Source organism: Hyperolius riggenbachi, chromosome 5, assembly GCF_040937935.1.
Source record: "Hyperolius riggenbachi isolate aHypRig1 chromosome 5, aHypRig1.pri, whole genome shotgun sequence".
Taxonomy (NCBI): domain Eukaryota; kingdom Metazoa; phylum Chordata; class Amphibia; order Anura; family Hyperoliidae; genus Hyperolius; species Hyperolius riggenbachi.
Window position 1 is genome coordinate 56,068,617 of NC_090650.1, and position 18,048 is coordinate 56,086,664.

Here is an 18,048-nt window from a genome sequence, read left to right on the forward strand (position 1 = left end):
CCGTAAACACAGCCAGATCACGCACTACTGTGCAGGCCAGGCGGTGCATGTCCTTGGTCGCGCTCCCGTGGCTGGAAACTCTCTGTATGCGCGCTACAAGTCACTATGTAGAATGCTCCTGGCAAGCTCCTGCGCAGTAGTGCCTGACCTGGCTGTGGGGCATTTCCAAGGAAATGGAGGAGAACGGGGGGAGCTGTGGGCATGGAGGACTGCTGCCCATACATGCCTGCCCCCTCCGTTTGTACACATGGCTTCGCTTCAGGTATCCTTTAAGGGTTACCTTAAGTGACATCTAGCATGATGAGAAAATCACCTGTGTATAGTCCCAATCCTACTTAGAACTAACCTGTGTTGCTTTTTTTCCCCTTTTTTCTCATTGTAAGGGTTGAACATCCAGGACTCTAAATGTCAATCTCTCTGCAGTTGAAACGTAACTAGTTACTGCAAAACAGACATTTTAAAACATCCTTTTTTAGCACATTTCATTGCAAAATGGACATTTAAAAGTTATCAGTTTTGCAGTATGGAGAATCGGAATACATCTGCAAGAGCCGCACATACACGCGACCACTTTCCCCCGCCTATGGGCTGTTGGGAGGTGGTTAAAGTGGAACTGAAGTAATTTTTTTTCTCCTTATAGGAACACTGCTTCCTGCAATTCTGCTGTAAACACTTCAAAAAAAAAACAACTTGTGATTTCTAGTGAATAATCACCAGTGTTTGAAAGCGTTCAAACGCAGCACTTTGCAGCCATCTATCTAAACTAGCCCTTAATGACTTACACAAGAAACAGTAATATTTATATTTTCATGTAAAAATATATTTTTACCTTAAAAAAATTCAAATTTTTAGCTTTGGCCTCCCCCCTTTCTGCATTTCCTTCGTAATATGTTACATGTGTTACACATTGTTAAAAGTAACTACAGACCCTTCATGAGACCATTGACACTTGTGTCACCCAGCTCCACCTTGTGGTAAGCTGGGGAAACAACATATGCTTTCACCTTTGTAACATAAGGGTGATTCTATTACAAATAGTAAATGTGACTGCAAAGCCACTTTAATTTAAAGTTTCGTAAACATGCACAAATTTTGTTTGCCTTCAAGGATCGGGACTTGATCCATTATGTGAGAGTTTGGAATGGAGAAAGAGACAAGTGAAGCATAGGATGTGAAAGGTAGATTAGTGGCAGGAAGGGGGCCCTTTTCCGCTAGAGCGATTGCGATTGCTAAATGGCAAATCGCTAGTGATTTTTTAATCGCTAGGATTGTTACTTAATCATAGAAATCACAAGAAGTATTTTCCACTACAGTGATTCGATTTGGAAATCGCAAATCACAATCGCTTCCTGGAGCGATTTTTACAATGATAATGCAATGCAAATGAAAATCGCAGAATTAATGAAAAATCTCTTGCGTTTGTGATTGTGTTTGCTAGTGGGAAAGAGCCCTAAGCTTTGAGGAGGTCAGTGAGGGTTAGGTAATCAATGCAGTAATTGCTTTGTGTACACTCTGGTTATTGGTCCTTTTTAGATTGGGGGGAAGGGAGGCAGACTGATTGTCAGTCTTTTTCGGTCCCCAGACTAACATTGCAATAGGTGGGGTGGGGTGCGAGGTTCATCTGGGTGTAGATGAGTATTACCTTTTCTCCTATAGGTTAATTTTTAGATTTTTCCCAGAATGTCATTTAATGTAATGCGCAGTTGCAATAAAGAAAAAAATATTTATCAACAAAGTATCTATTTTATGTCTGCCTTGGATAGTTTTCAGTTCACCTTTTTAATTTCCTTTAATCACTCAGTGCAAGTCTGTTCGGAGAACGGAGAACATCATACAAGACCTTATTTATTGTCTGTACACTAATGTGCTATTAAGTGTCCCCACTTGGTTTTTGAGTCTTTCAGCTGCAGCGCCGACGCCCGGGATAACCCGCGTGCCTGGCTGGTGTCTAAACTTTGTCTGCATTTCTGTGTAATTGTGCATGCTTCACATCCATGCATCCATCACAGCATCCATAGGTAAATAGACACACTCAGACATCCATTAAATTTGAAACGCTGGCTCGGTAATAACAAACGGGGCCTTTCTTCCAGATGTTCCTCATCACAGTAAAGATGATTGGCAGGTCACGTATGATTATCCCTCGTACCCAGCTGAATGGATGGCAGAAGACAATAATCCAAGTCATTTGCATGGAATCCACCCCACCATGTCGGACTGATTCCAAACAGATGCCAGGAAAGGCACAGATCATTTTGTGCCATTGATGGAGCTCGTAGGCTGTAAGCTGCCTGACGTGAGGGCAATAAGGATGGCATAAATATTTATGTTCGGTGCAGCAGATGCACTTTTACATGATATCGGTAAACAGGAACGGGAGGCATGTAATCCAACTGCAATTACCGGTGTCTTGCTTCCACCTGTATTCCTACATTAGTATTATTCAGGACAAGTCTAATTTTTGTGAAGCCCTTGCTCAGGATCAGGTTTTTAAAATACCAACTAGAATTGAGACTTAACCCCTTCCCCACCACTTGTAAGCATATTTACGCCCCTGTAAACTCAACAACCAGGGGAGTAGACATGCGTACTCCCTTATTTACCTCGTCGTTCCCGATTGCGGCACCGCTGCCATTTGTTTTCAATGCAATTTCGCTGTTCCGTGATCGGTGAATGCGAACAGCTTGTTCCCAAACCCAGTCACAGTGCCTGTGATGAATAAAAGCTGGTGTCAGCGAGACGCCGGCATTCACTTACGAAGTGAAAGTAAAACTTTTACACATAACACTGTGGGTGGTTTACAGTATCCGGGAATTAAGTATAGTACCATCTTGTGGCTAAAAAGTATAAATGCACCCACATACACTATTACAAGGGTGCCCACACTTTTTCAACTTGTGAGCTACTTAAAATTTGCCGAGTCCAGGAGATCTACCAACATTTACAGTATAAGTAGCTAGGTATAGGTGTCTTCAGTATAGCTAGCTAGTTTTAGGGGCCTTCAGTATAGGTAACCAGGTATAGTATAGTTAGGTATGGGGCCTTCAGCATAGGTAGCCAGGTATAGTATGGTTAGGTATTGGTGCCTTCTGTATAGATAGCTAGGTGTAGGTGCCTGGGTGCACTTACCTCCCTCCAGCGGCGGTGTCTGTGGCTCGTCCTGGTCTCCCCTTCTTCAGCCACGGCAGCCGGCGGCTGAGGGAAAGCTGTGGTGGGCGACAGGCAGCGTGCATGGATGCGTTGTGCCTGGTGCCACCCCAGCCATGATGTCGCGTCATGGCAGAGCCGCCCCTGGCCTCTCCTCTTCAGATTTAATTTCTGCTTTATATTTAATTTCTGCTTTATACAGCTGCCGGCGACAAAATTTTATGTGACACGGCCATATGGCTGCGATCTACCAAATAGGAGGTCGCAATCTATCGGTCCCCTTTCAAGAAAAATGTAAAAAATTACATAATTTAAAGAAAATACATAAATGGTTACCTTAGGGACTTTTTAATATGTTTGTCATGAGAGCATATTATTGTTATTTTTGTAAATAAAGGCTTTTAATTACTGATATAGTATAAAAAAAAACCTTTCCAAATAAAATATTCTCTCCATACCGCCATACGTTGTATTAGGGACACAATATAAATGTAATAACTGGGACAAATGCGAAAAAATAAAACGTGTGGGTTCTATCTATCGTATAACATTTTATTTTAACCACTTAGGTCTATTTGGACGGATATATCCATCCAGATAGCCTGCCCTGCTGCCGCTGCACCGGGCGCGCAATCCTGCTGCCTTCTGTTAGTCCTGAGATCAATGAATGGGAACATGGTACTCATTCATTGATCTAAGTTCCCGGCAGAAAAACTGACTTCCTCTTAATTTACTACAACCTATGTAAAACCTAGCAGTTCGAGGGGGTGCTGTCCACCCAATCACATTAGCGAAATTTCCCTATGAGGATTCCTGCTGGGTCCCCTAAATTAGAATAGCCCACTTTTTAATGAGCAATTGTATTTTTGATGCGCTTATTCAGATCTGCAGAGATGTACAGAGGCGCCAGGAGGATAAAATTCACAAAAAACGTCTAAAATGTTCGGGAGACGGTGGTTGACCAGCCAACCCAAAACAGACACAATGCTGTCGATTTCAGTAGAAAAATATTTATTCACATACTCCCAGAACAATTGGCAACGCGTTTCGCAGGCAAAATCCAGCTTCAGCAGGCAATAAACAAGTAACAGACAGCTAGGGGTCCAATCTATGCTTGGCACCTCTGATCATAACTGGTGGGGATATGATTGCAAGTTAATTTCTTTAGTGGTGTGGGTAGATTAAATATCTGAGTAGTAAATATCTGAGCCAATTGAACAGCGCATTACCATCAGACTTCCATGGTGACGGAATGCATGGAAGTCTATGGACAACTCATACATTTTAAATATGTTGGCGACGGCAATGCGGACCGCATGTGCGGAACAATGCAAATACGAGTGGGAAGCACTTACTGTCCAGCAGGGAGTACGTCACCGGGTGAGGGGTGTGCGGTGGATGCCATGCTTATGACCCTTTTGGCGCACTCTGCCGCAGGGTCATATGAATGTAGTTTTTTGCGAGGGGGGGAGAGCATCACACCGCGATGCTCTAGCTAGGTGTAACACCGGCCTCAATCAGTCCCTCCTTAGAAAAGTGTCTCCTATCAAGAAGACCTAGTGAGTTCAAGCGACTTTTGCTATTAAGTTGTCATGAGATTTCCCTCAAAACATTTCCACTGCAGAATACAGCGTTCCCTAATAGCTGGTTCTGCAAGCACCGTCTCAATATGTGTTTTTTGGGTGCTCTCATTGCCACTGAGACCACAGCTCCACTCGGCAAATAATAACACTGTACACATTTATGTTCCTTTTGGCTAAAAATAAATAAATATCTATTAGTTTGAAAAGCCTTTTCTCTACTTTCAAGGCTCCGACTGTATCATATTCAAAGTTTATGAACAAGATTTTGAGAAGGCGCTTGTGATAAGATCTCCTCTTTGACCTCGGCAAACTAGATTAACCTCAGCGCGCATGTTTACGTATTAGCGAGAGGACCTTTATGTCCCGCGCCAGCCGACGAAGGAAAACTCAAATAAGAACAGTGCGTTTTTATAGCATAGGATTACGTTTTTAATGGCACGAGGAAGGTCGTGAAAGTTTGGCCATGGCATCTCATTAATACAATATTTAGATTAGCCTGCAGAATTTGGAACCGCCTTTTATGACTTATCGTATGACCAAGACTTTTTTTTTCCTCTCGGTCCAAAATCTTGTAAAGCTGCCCTTTTGATGAATGGTAACGGTGATCCAGGCTAAAAATAATGGGAGCATGTAGTGGGAAGCCCTCTGAGAGTTCTCCTGTTTTTGTAGACAGCAGACAGGCCGGGGGAAAAAGAAAACAGATTTGTCCTCTTTACCCCCCAATAATCCCCCTTGGAAAATGAACCATGTGCTGTGAATTGATAGCGGCTCATGGCGTGGTAGCTCCCCGTAGAGCGCTCGCGCAGTCAGCGTGGCTGCATTCCTGGCCTGCAGCATGATAGCTTGTGTGTATGATGGATCGGTTATGCTGTACGCTACTGTAGAACACTGTGCTTCTGTTTGCTTTTTTCAAGCTTGCTCAACGATGCCTTTAATAACCAGTTACTGCAGCATGTTGAGCTAAACTTATTAGCAGAAATTAAATCTAAATGCCAAACAAATATACATTTAAAAAAAAAATGAACTCATTTATTTATTTTAAAGCTCTTTTCATGAATGAATACTGTATATACTTAAAAATGCATACAGGCCAATTCACAGGTAAGCTCAACCTTTCCTTTTATACTTTTCATACAAAAAGAATAAAATCACCCTGGGCCACGGCCAGCTGCTCACAGATAACTCCCCGGGCCCCGGCCAGCTGCTCACAGATAACTCCCCGGGCCACGGGCAGCTGCTCATAGACAACTCCCCGGGCCACGGGCAGCTGCTCACAGACAACTCCCCGGGCCACGGGCAGCTGCTCACAGATAACTCCCCGGGCCACGGGCAGCTGCTCACAGATAACTCCCCGGGCCACGGGCAGCTGCTCACAGATAACTCCCCGGGCCATTGGCAGCTGCTCACAGATAACTCCCCGGGCCACGGGCAGCTGCTCACAGATAACTCCCCGGGCCACGGCCAGCTGCTCACAGATAACTCCCTGGGCCACGGCCAGCTGCTCACAGATAACTCCCCGGGCCACGGCCAGCTGCTCACAGATAACTCCCCGGGCCACGGCCAGCTGCTCACAGATAACTCCCCGGGCCACGGCCAGCTGCTCACAGATAACTCCCCGGGCCACGGCCAGCTGCTCACAGATAACTCCCCGGGCCACGGCCAGCTGCTCACAGATAACTCCCCGGGCCACGGACAGCTGCTCACAGATTACTCCCCGGGCCACGGCCAGCTGCTCACAGATAACTCCTGCTGACAGATAACTCCCCGGACCACTGCCAGCTGCTCACAGATAACTCCCCGGACCACTGCCAGCTGCTCAAAGATAACTCACCAGGCCACTGCCAGCTGCTGACAGATAACTCCTCGGGCCACTGCCAGCTGCTGACACAACTTCTCGGGCCACTGCCAGCTGCTCACAGATAACTCCCCGGGCCACTGCCAGCTGCTCACAGATAACCTGGGCCTCCATATATATAAGTAGTAATATCTTACTGAAACTGCTGTAATAAAAAATTTGTATCCGTCAGGGAATGCTGTATGTCATGATTGTGTTTTTTTTTTTACATGAGCTTCCTTGTTCCCAGTGCAGAATGTCAGATTTAGAGGCTATAATATACATTTAAAGAAAATCTGTAATGAGAGGAAGGTACTTAGCCCAAAACTTTGATCTGAAAGGACTGACGCTGTTCCTTATTTTATCCGGCAACAGTGCCCCTAATGGCAGCCATGTTTCCTGTGTCAAACTATGGACCCATTTTGGAAAGTTCCAACATTTGGATTTGAAAGGGTTAAATACATTTGCCAGCAAAAGTGTGTTTTATTATAATTTTTCTTTAATTATATTGAATAAAAAAAAAATAAGCTCCTCCTCCTAATATTTACTTAGCACTGAAGATCTGTAATTATATTTTTCAAAGAAATACATGCACGCACGCACGCACACGCACACACACACGCACGCACGCACGCACGCACGCACACACACACACACACACACACACACACACACACACACACACACACACACACTTGTTTTTCCCTTTAACATTTTTAAAAGTTTTAACCAATAGAAAAACGTAATAAGCACATGGTTTCACTGCCAAAACTGTATTGAAATTGTGAATTTAGCTGTCTGTCTGGAGTTCAAGTTAAAAAAAAAAAATCATAAAAGTTGCAAATGTGAAAAATTGGAAATAAAAGTCTTACATTTTTACTTTTCTGAAGTGTTTTCATACCTTCCGTCTGTTTCCCCTCCGTATTGTTCATTCCTTGAATGATGCTGTGGAACATATATATATATTTTTATGGGGCATTTGAAAATACAAACCTTAATTGAGCAATAAATTAGGAAGAAAAAAAGTTTTATTTCAAAGGACCTGTAGTCACAGTTCCGCGGACCACCCCATTTGGTTTTTGGAAGTCGTTCTGTTTGGTGAGTCATTTCATTCATTGGCTGGCCTCGGTGGAAATGGAAAAACGATTAAGTCACCAAGTATGTTGTTTAAAAAAAAAATTGAAGTAAATAAAAAAAAAATATGCATCAGACTGATAAAGGTTAGAACTGTTGAGGAAGAAAATATTCTGTGTTTTTGCCTGACTTTTTTACCCAGTTACATACTATATATATATATATATATATATATATATATATATTTTTTTTTTTTTTTTTTTTAAAGAAACGTTTGGTGCTTATGGAGGCTTGCTAGGCAAGCCATTGCACAGAGCTGTTGCTTGAGATTAATACGATTACACTTTCTGTTTTATTTTTTGTTTTATAGGTCTGTATGAGCTCTTGGCTACGCTGCCGGCCCAGCTGCAGCCGCATGTGGACAGCCAGGAAGACCTGACCTTCCTCTGGGATATGTTTGGTGAAAAGAGTCTGCATTCACTGGTGAAGGTAAGCCATGCTGGAACGCCATCCTAGACCCAAAGAACACATTATAAAGGATTATGTTTTGATGGCCTCAGAAGGTTTGAGACATGGGAATAGTGTAGTACAGAAATGACAAATGCACGTTTGTCAGGGCTGCCGTGCCAGCAGTGAGCAAGGGTTTAATACCTGAAGTTTCTACTGAAGAGTGTAAGAGAAAAGTCACCTTACTTGACTGTTGGCAGCTTGGATCATTCTATAGACTGTGGACTGTTTCCTTCTGAAATCTGTTTGGTTTAAAGAGAAACTCCGACCAAGAATTGAACTTTATCCCAATCAGTAGCTGATACCCACTTTTACATGAGAAAAATAATGATTTTCACAAACAGACCATCAGGGGGCGCTGTATGACTGATTTTGTGCTGAAACCCCTCCCACAAGAGGCTCTGGTACCGTACGGTACTCTGGGCAAACTGCCACAATGTAACAATGTTCAGACAGGAAATAGCTGCTTACAGCTGTCTGTTAAAGCCAGACCAGCTACATAATCTGCCCATAGTAACAATGTCACCATGTAATACATGTCAGAATGTGAATCTGGGAGAGGAAAGATTTTACAATGAGCAAACACTGACTAAATCATGTATACATAATTATTGTAAAAATGAAGCACTTTTTTTATTACATTATTTTCACTGGAGTTCCTCTTTAAGAACCGCTCTGTTAAATGAACTGGCTATGCCAAGGGGTGTTTACCCAAATAAACATTTCTTTCTCCTGTCCCCTACACCAGGAAGAGCTTCCAACACTCCAACCACCGCCTCATAACTGACTTATACTATGAGGAAGCACTAGTAGAATACGCTAATAAAGGTAGCTGCAACAAAATATAGGGGAACGTAAAATCACCACGTGACTGAAAAACGTTTTATGATCTGAAATTGTATTTTATGTGTTTATAGAGTGAGACCAGACATAAAGCAACCCCGTGGCCCCTTTTACACTTGCCTTGTGGCAATGGGGTCTAGCATACTTAGTGTCACGTTGCAGCAGAAGTGCCCGATCAGCCGCCGACTCATCTCAAAGTCAATAGTGCGTTACTGGCGGAGTTCCGCGGCGGCATCAGTGCGGTGCACATGCACGGAACAACGAAAACACAACTGGAAAGCTGGGAATCCCAGTGACATGTTTCCTGTCCAGCAGGGAGTACGTTACGCGGCGAGGGGTGTGCAGAGGGGCAGCGGTACATGACCCTGTCAAAGCACTCTGCCACAGGGGCATATGAATTGCCTTTTTTTCGCAATGCGATGGAGGCGGAGCATTGCACTGCAAACGCAAGGACCAGGTGTAAATATGGTCTGAAGCGTGAAAAAAAAAGACTAGATACTTACCTAAGAAGACAGAAGGCTCTTAATCCTACAGAGCCTTCCGGGGTCCTCTCTACATGTCCTTGTTACAGCGCTGTCCCTCTTAGATAAATATCTATTTTGTTTCTGGTCCCTTAGGGTTATTGGAAATCGTTCCCACTGTATTAAGCCCCTCCCATTGACCAACCATCACAATTTAAAGTCATGCGATATTGTTGGCAGGATTAACAGGAACTTGGTACACATCATCTTGAGAGAGGTAAAACTACAGCCCACAGCCACTTGAATGAGAACTTTTTATGTTTATTTCCTTTCACAGCCAGCCATATTTCTTGTTTCATTGCAAAACCACACTGTAGGGTCCTTTCACAGTACACAATACAAAACACTGAAGAAGAATGCAATCTTTTTGCACTTGCTCTTTGATAATGCAATGGTGCAATCTTTTTATGTTGCAATTAAATAAGGCCCAATAAATAAGGCTGAACCACAATCTCACCCAAAGATGCAGCAGTCAGTGCTATACTGAAGCACAAACAATTGGATCGCTGCAGGGATGTATTTGCGAAGCATAGGGCAAATATCAAAATTGTGCCTCCCAAGTCATTACAGCATCCTTTTTCACCTACATTTGTTATGTTGCCTGTGTTTTTTGGCTCAGGATATTGCCAAAGTTACTTTTTTTGAAATATCTCTTCTTATTCCCTCTCCGTACTCTACTCTAACACTAACCTTCCCCTCTTTTACCACCGAACACTAACCTCCCACTCCAGTTATAACCTTCTTCCTTGACTCCTAACACTAAACTCCCCTGCTCTCCACTCCTAACACTAACCTTTCCCCTCACCATTACAGCATCATGATAAACACATTACAGTAAATAGCCTTCAAGATAAAATAATTGAATAGCCAAGTGCCCCCTATATACATAAATTAAGTTGCCATGGTCCCCAGATAACAGAATTTATCTGATGTGAGGTCTGAGTGATGACCAGGCACAGGAGCAAGCATGGTGCCCATGGCACAAGCAACGCCTGTACCCCTCTTGATACGCCACTGGATTACTGCAGCGGGAACTGTGTACCACGATTCATGTTATTGCGCCAGGATATTTGCAGTCAGGAAAGCTGCAACCATTCCAAAAATTGAATCAAAATGATTGCAGTGTGAATGGGCCCTAAGAATAGGTATTTCAGGGGAACCCAACAATCCTTTCCACATACATTGAGGAGGTCAAATATGTGGGACGGACTTCCTGTGTTCTCCAGTGAAGAATTCAATATGTGAATTAGAAGCCCTACAACAGCAGGCAAACCCTTAGTATCACTCATTATATCGGTACTCATATGTAACTTATTAAACACGTTTGATACAGGTTTGCATTAAACAAAGAAGAAACAAAAGTTCTTCACTGGTCTGAATCCAGAATGTGTTTTGTTTTATATGCCTCCTGCAATTCTCAACTCAAAAAGAAAAATCTGTTGTTCTCAGTTTAAAAGTTCTGTAGACCTGACCCTTGGCTGAGCGAGAGACGGGTTAACACGCTACCTCTGACAGCGGCCGCTTATCCTGCGTCTACAAATGTTTGCTTGCCCTTGTTTGGATGACCAACTAGGCCGCTAGCACAGAACATTGCCGACTTTTTTTTGTATGGTTAGCATTAAGAACTTGGAGTTAAGCTTAAATAAATAAATGTTCACAGAGAAAAATTATAAGGAATATATATATGTATTTTTTTGAGGTCCCACATGGCAGTGGTTCAGTAGCCACATTAATTTAAAATAATTTCCTTTAACAAAGTCAACTGAAATTCTAGTAAGTTGTTTCATGTGATGGCTCTATTCCACAAAGCAGAACTTCAGTGTTTCAGGGGACATGAAGAAGAAACATGAACAAGACTGTGGTGTTTCTGTTTTTCTTTGCATGCTTAGTAACATATTTTCTTGTTCTTTTACTTTTTTATTTATTGGAACACTAGTCAAAACTATAAGAGTTAAAGTGTAACTGTCGGGCATAAAATCAAAAATCAATTCTTTATTTTTATCTGGTAAACAATTAATAAAGATGCTAACCAGGCAATGCAAAAGTTAAAATCTCTATTACTTTTCTTGTTTACAAATTATCATTCCCCAGTTTACCTGACTCTTATTTGGTACGTTGCTGCACAAAGGTAGTTGCAAGGCATGCTGGGTTGTCCTTTTTTGCTTCTGTACATTAGTTAAGTCTGGGGGGAAATAAAGAAGCAAAAAAGACAACCCAGCATGCCGTGCAACTTCCTTTGTGCGGCAATGTACCAAATAAGAGTCAGGTAAACTGGGGAATGATCATTTATAAGCAAGAAAAGTAATGGAGATTTTAACTTTTGGATTGCTTGATTACTTGTTTACCAGATAAAAATAAAGAATTGATTTTTTTTTTTTTGCCCGACAGTTACACTTTAAAAAAGGGTAGGGGACACTCACAGGTTTTTATTGTTGTCTGAGATCATTTTAAAAGGATTTAAACTTATTTCCTGTTAGGCTGGTTTCACACTTGAAGTGTGTGTGTTGTGGTGTGATGCCCTGCAACACAAACATATGATCCTGCGGTAGAGTACGCTGACAGTGTCATATGCATACTGCGGCCCTTTGCCCAGTGACGTACTCCCTGCTGGACAGGAAGTACGTCACTAGGATTCCAAAGTATCCCTGTCGTATTTCTGTCGTTCCGTGCATGCACGTCGCTGCTGCCGCCAACCGTTTTTAAAAGTTATGCGTCACTCATTGACTTGATGGCCATGATTACTTCAGCCTCCATGGTAACACAGTGTTGTCTCTGTGTCAGGTGAGCAGCGGATCAGACACTTATGCTTCCGATGGGCCGCAGGAAGTGTGCAAGGTTCCATAGCCTGGAATTGCTTTTACGGCCCCTTGCGTCAACAGAGAGTAACGCAGAATCCTAGATTAGTGCGAAAGGGGACTTAAAGAGACTCCGTAACAAAAATTGCATTCTGTTTTTTATCATCCTACAAGTTCAAAAAGCTATTCTAATGTGTTCTGGCTTACTGCAGCACATTCTACTATCGCCATCTCTGTAATAAATCAACTTATCTCTCTCTTGTCAGACTTGTCAGCCTGTGTCTGGAAGGCTGCCAAGATCTTCAGTGTTGTGGTTCTGCTATGAACTCCCCCTTCCAGGCCCCTGTAATGCACACTGCCTGTGTGTTATTTAGGATTAGAGCAGCTTCTCTCTTCTCTCATCTTTTACAAGCTGGATAAATCGTCCTCTGAGCTGGCTGGGCTTTCACATACTGAAGAATTACAGACAAGGGCAAAGCTGTTTGCAGGAAGAAACAAGCAGCCTGAAACTTCAGTGCATGAGAGCAGAAGGGGGAAAGAAACACACAAATAATCTCTTGAGATTCAAAAGGAAGGCTGTATACAGCCTGCTTGTGTATGAATGTATTTTCTATGTGTGGACATACTGTACATCAACCTACTTCCTGTTTTGGTGGCCATTTTGTTTGTTTATAAACAAACTTTTTAAAACTGTTTTTAACCACTTTTAATGCGGCGAGGAGCGGGGAAATTGTGTCAGAGGGTAATAGGAGATGTCCCCTAACGCACTGGTATGTTTACTTTTGTGCGATTTTAACAATACAGATTCTCTTTAAGGTTACTTCAAACATTTGGGAAGAATGTGAGGGAAAGCTTAAGATTAAGTGTACAGACAGCAATAAAAACCTGAAAGAAGTTTTCTGTTCTCCTCCTGTGGGAATGCACCATATAAAAAGTCAAAATAGCCATACACAGGTCATACTTACCTCCCATGTAGTCTACTCCTCAATCTCTTTTTCCTCTCCTGGGTCCCATTTGTCCACTGTGATCAATGGAATTCTCCGTCCTCCATTTTAAAAAAATGGCCATTACCCCATTACAGCTTCCTGGTCAGCACACTGTTAAACTGTAATATCACCCACTTGAGCCATAGGGAAACATGGACATTACCTTGCACATTCAGTTGTAACTGACAGCTGCTGATATATAACTGACAGCAACTGGTATATTTCAGTTCTGACAAAATTTTGTCAGAACTGGAAGGGATCACTGTAACAAGAAAATGGTGAGCTTCTGACAGGAACTGACGGTGAGGTTAGTATGTAATATTAATTTTTAACGATGTCGTGTTTATTTTAAATCATTTTACTCGCTTCAGGTTCCCTTTAAAGTGGTATGAAGCGCAGCATTTCCTGTAAAGATTATTTTTTACACCATAAAATCTACTATCACAGAAAAAAAATGTGTAGCGGAACAGCATTCAAACAGTTAAACAGAGTACTTTGTTATTCATTGGAAAGCTCTTTGCTTTAGTGGGCAGCTTCTGACCTCATCCGAAGAGGTGATAACATTATCTTTAGTTTACATTCCCTTGTCGGATACATTTGGTAAACATTAACAAACTGCCGAAACTGAGCCATCCTGAGTTGAGAAGCAGAAAGAGTTGAAAAGTAATCACTTTAGATCGATTGTAATATACAAATACAGCAGCTATGCAATAAAATGCAATGTCGGCTTTCAGAGCAGATAAACTGTACTTTGGGAATTTGCAATTTGTGGACAGACCATATTACTTGTGCACAAAAGCAAATATGATAACTGTATGGGTTATAAAAAGGAGGAAACCGCATGTTTATTGAATGTTATGTCAGAGTTTTATCCCACTTTAAGTGAGACCATTCTGGAGATTGCCATCTTTACTCCATTTTAAATAATGCCAGTTGCCTGGCTTCAGTTGTTTTTAAATCACACAGCTGTAACAAGCATGTAGCCAGTGGAGTCAGACAAGAGTCAAAACATTTAAAGGACTACTGTAACGTTGTAAATCAAAAAGTGAGAAACTCACCTAAAATATTGAAGGATCTGGATCCCTTTGAGCCTACCTGTTCCTCTCTGCATACCCTTGTATAGGGGCTATACAAGGGTATAGGTCGCTACAGGTCATTATGGTTTTAAGCTAAAAAAAAACAAAATGATAAATGTATTAGTGTAGCAATGGGAAATCAAGGTGGTGATACACCAGCCAATCGCACTCCACCCCCCCCCCCCCACCACCACCACCACACATGAGGGGCTCACATAGAGTCCTTTTTTTAGTCACTGTAGTAGCTCTTTTTTGGTGCTGTAGTGGTAATGAACGCCTTTTATATGTGCTTTCAATAGTGGTAAACATTAATAAAACCTTTATTTTCCACCTCTTACCCCTCCCTCACACAAAGGCTGTCTTTGGACAGCTGCTTTTGATGGTTTGTATCATGCGATTATTATGGATACAGTGCTAGAGATGGAGACCAATGTAACATTTGCACAGGGGGTCATTTTCTGTAGCCACCTCACTGGCCAAATTATATATAAATGAACCTAAATAAGTATTTTTAGTCACTCAGAAGCATTAAAAAAAAGGTTTGTCTGTGAACCTAGTTGCATTATGGGAGATTATGTATTGTTGCTAACTGCCAACCAAGCAGTGTTTCTTTCTGTGCATATATATATTATAATCCTACCTAATAAAACCTGTGTCCCTGCATCCTCCTCCTGTGTCCGTGCTTTTGCCGAACCGTGAATGCGCGGCATGCGGGCGGCTAGGGGCGGGCGTGTGCACGGGCCATGCGTACTGACATGCGGCAGGAGGGGAGGGAGGGGCTAAGGGAGGCCTAGCGCCCGTTATGTTAAGGGGCCTTAGGTATAGTTGATTGATAAAGCGCCAACATATTCCATGGTGCTGTACAAGGTAAGAAACAAACATGGGATACAAAATAATAAAAACAATGGTATACACCAATAAACAAAATACAGAATTGGCACAAAATACATAATTAGTAATTAAAATGACAAAAGTAACATGCATGATAAATAAAATGTATAATAAATTCTAAGATAAGGTAGAAAATGTTAAGGCCCCGTTCACACTTGCGTTTTGCCATGCAAACGGACCGGATCCTGATCGGATCAGGCATGCATCAGGCTGCCATCCGGATCCGTGGGCAAAAAATAGCGAAATTTAAAGAAAAAAATGTTGAGGTCAGCAGAAGGTGCACCTGTAGAATCAGGTTCCTCCGCTGTAGGCCTCACCTCCACCTCAGACATTCTGCCAAACAGCTCCAGCATGTCTGTCACTGCTGCTCCACTCCAGACATGCTTGGCCCATGTGTCCCCATCCGAAATGGCAGCTTGGATACGCATAGGAAGTGGGGTAGAACGTCAGGTGTTTGTAGGCAGTGTGTTCTGTGCCTTCCGTTTCCCATTGGTTTCTGTGTTCCGGATGGTGCTGTCAGGCTCAGGTCCGGCTCCGGTCTGGGTGCGTGGGCCGGAGATCCGGACCCAAAAAATAGCGCATGTTGGAAAAGAGTCCGGAGTCCGGACAGGGAACGCTAATGTGAACTGGGCCTAAGACAGACAGTCCCTTCCCTTACGAGCGAGCTTACAATCTAAAGATATATATATATATATATATATATATATATATATATATATATATATATCCTTTTATTCTATCACGTAGTTAGTGGGTGTGTTTATGTGTTTGTAGAGGGCAGTTTGTGCTGTCCATTTTTTTTTTTTCATGTCTGCCAGCAGTAAGGATGATCACCTGCAGGTTCACGGTGGGGAAATCAACATGAATGCATTAGACAACAAATATCAATCATTCCTTGATCTATTGTCTACTTTTTTAACTTCTGACTTTACAATGCCTCGATGTCTTGATTCATTTCTTTTTTCCCTACTCCTGTTTTCCTTTCCCTAAATACTCATTTTAAGTTATCTAATCTAATGGAATGGATGTGTGTGTGTGTGTGTGTGTGTGTGTGTGTGTGTGTGTGTGTGTGTGTGTGTGTGTGTGTGTGTGTGTGTGTGTGTGTGTGTGTGTGTGTGTGTGTGTGTGTGTGTGTGTGTGTGTGTGTGTGTGTGTGTGTGTGTGTGTGTGTGTGTGTGTGTGTGTGTGTGTGTGTGTGTGTGTGCCTCAGGGCTTTCCTCCCCATTTAGTAAGAGATGTCACACACACCCCAAAAATAGCCAGATACGCAGCCAACTAGTGATGACGATCCAGTAATGAAGTAATGAGGTCACGCATCCTCTGGTCTGGTTTCGGGGGTGTTGTAGGAGGGCTGCTGAGGCATTGCAGCAATATAGACTTCTTCTGGGCCATAAGGGATGGGGTGTGCCACAAGCTCCGCTCACCATCTAGCTCTAGGACTTAAAGGGTGTTGAGCGGCCATTGCTGAACACTGTGAAGTACTATTCCATGCCTGTTATTTGCTGTTGGTTAATCTCTGGCGGCAGTCGCTCACATGATGGAATTGGACTTGCGTCAGCAGTTAGCAGAAATCCTCCGCAGAATGAAGCCTTTCCTTTTACTATACTAAGCCCTTCACTGTCACCGCCCAGAACTGTTTTCCAGAAGGTTTATTTTTTCCCCTTTGGATTATAAACTTCTGATTGCAAACACAAATTGGCGCTTGTTGCCCAGACCATAAATAATTCGATAGCACGAATTTCACATTCTGCAGTCTGAGCGGTAAAGTCATCACGGTTAACTAGAATGAACTGGCGACAAGGCATTTTAACTACCCATTCCTGCGTATTTGTGTTGGGAGGTGAGCTTGGCGATGAAACAAATTGTCACGTCAGTAATTTAGAGCTTATGTTTTTGCGAATTACTTTTGTAGCTCCCATCTTGAAAGGATATTATCGCATCCCTTTGGCTTGATGCGCTCGCTCTGTGGTCAGCATTGAAATGTGTTCTTTATCTCAGTGCATCTCCCAGGGTTAGATGTCAAGTAATCCTGTGTAAAAGTGGGAAAGAAATAGATAGAGTTACTCGGAGAAGTACAGAGCATTGTTAGGCTGTGTGCTTTGCTAATGGCCTGCTGCCGTCTCTGGGGTATAGTTCGGTCAGAAATTATTTTTTAAAAAGTTACTCAGGATATCCCCCCCCCCTCCCTGGAGTGCGGTTACACGCACTATGCACCACTCCCGGCTTCTGGTGCAAGGTGATCGCAATACAAGGTTTCGAGTTATTATTTGTGGTTTACTTTAAAATTCCAAGTTTGTTGATGGTACTTTTTAGCACAATAATACATTTTCCCTTAAAAAAAAAGAAGTCATTGTATTAAAGAGAACCCGAGGTGTGTTTAAAGAATGTTATCTGCATACAGAGGCTGGATCTGCCTATACAGCCCAGCCTCTGTTGCTATCCCAAACCCCACTAAGGTCCCCCTGCACTCTGCAATCCCTCATAAATCACAGCCGTGCTGTGAGGCTGTATTTACATCTGTAGTGTCAGTCTCAGCTGCTCCCCGCCTCCTGCATAGCTTCGGTCCCTGCCCCCGTCCCTTTCCTCCAATCAGCAGGGAGGGAAGGGATGCAGGCGGGGACTGGAGGTTCTGCAGGAGGCGGGGAGAGCAGCAGACTGACACTATAGAGATAAACATAGCCAGCTCCGACAAGCTGTTTGTTAGCAGCGTGGCTGTGATTTATGAGGGATTGCAGAGTGCAGGGGGACCTTAGGGGGGTTTGGGATAGCAAGAGAGGCTGGGCTGTATAGG

At 42.8% G+C, this 18,048-nt stretch overlaps 1 protein-coding gene across 4 annotated transcripts in view; it reads left to right on the forward strand.

The window, feature by feature from the left end:
• MPP7 (MAGUK p55 scaffold protein 7) overlaps nucleotides 1–18,048 on the forward strand; it is a 508,595-nt gene that overhangs the window by 251,829 nt on the left and 238,718 nt on the right. For all 4 annotated transcript variants that reach the window (XM_068235721.1, XM_068235724.1, XM_068235723.1 and 1 more), the window contains exon 4: nucleotides 8,009–8,127. In XM_068235721.1, the coding sequence (XP_068091822.1) occupies nucleotides 8,009–8,127 (119 nt within the window). The remainder of the gene's footprint in view (nucleotides 1–8,008; nucleotides 8,128–18,048) is intronic.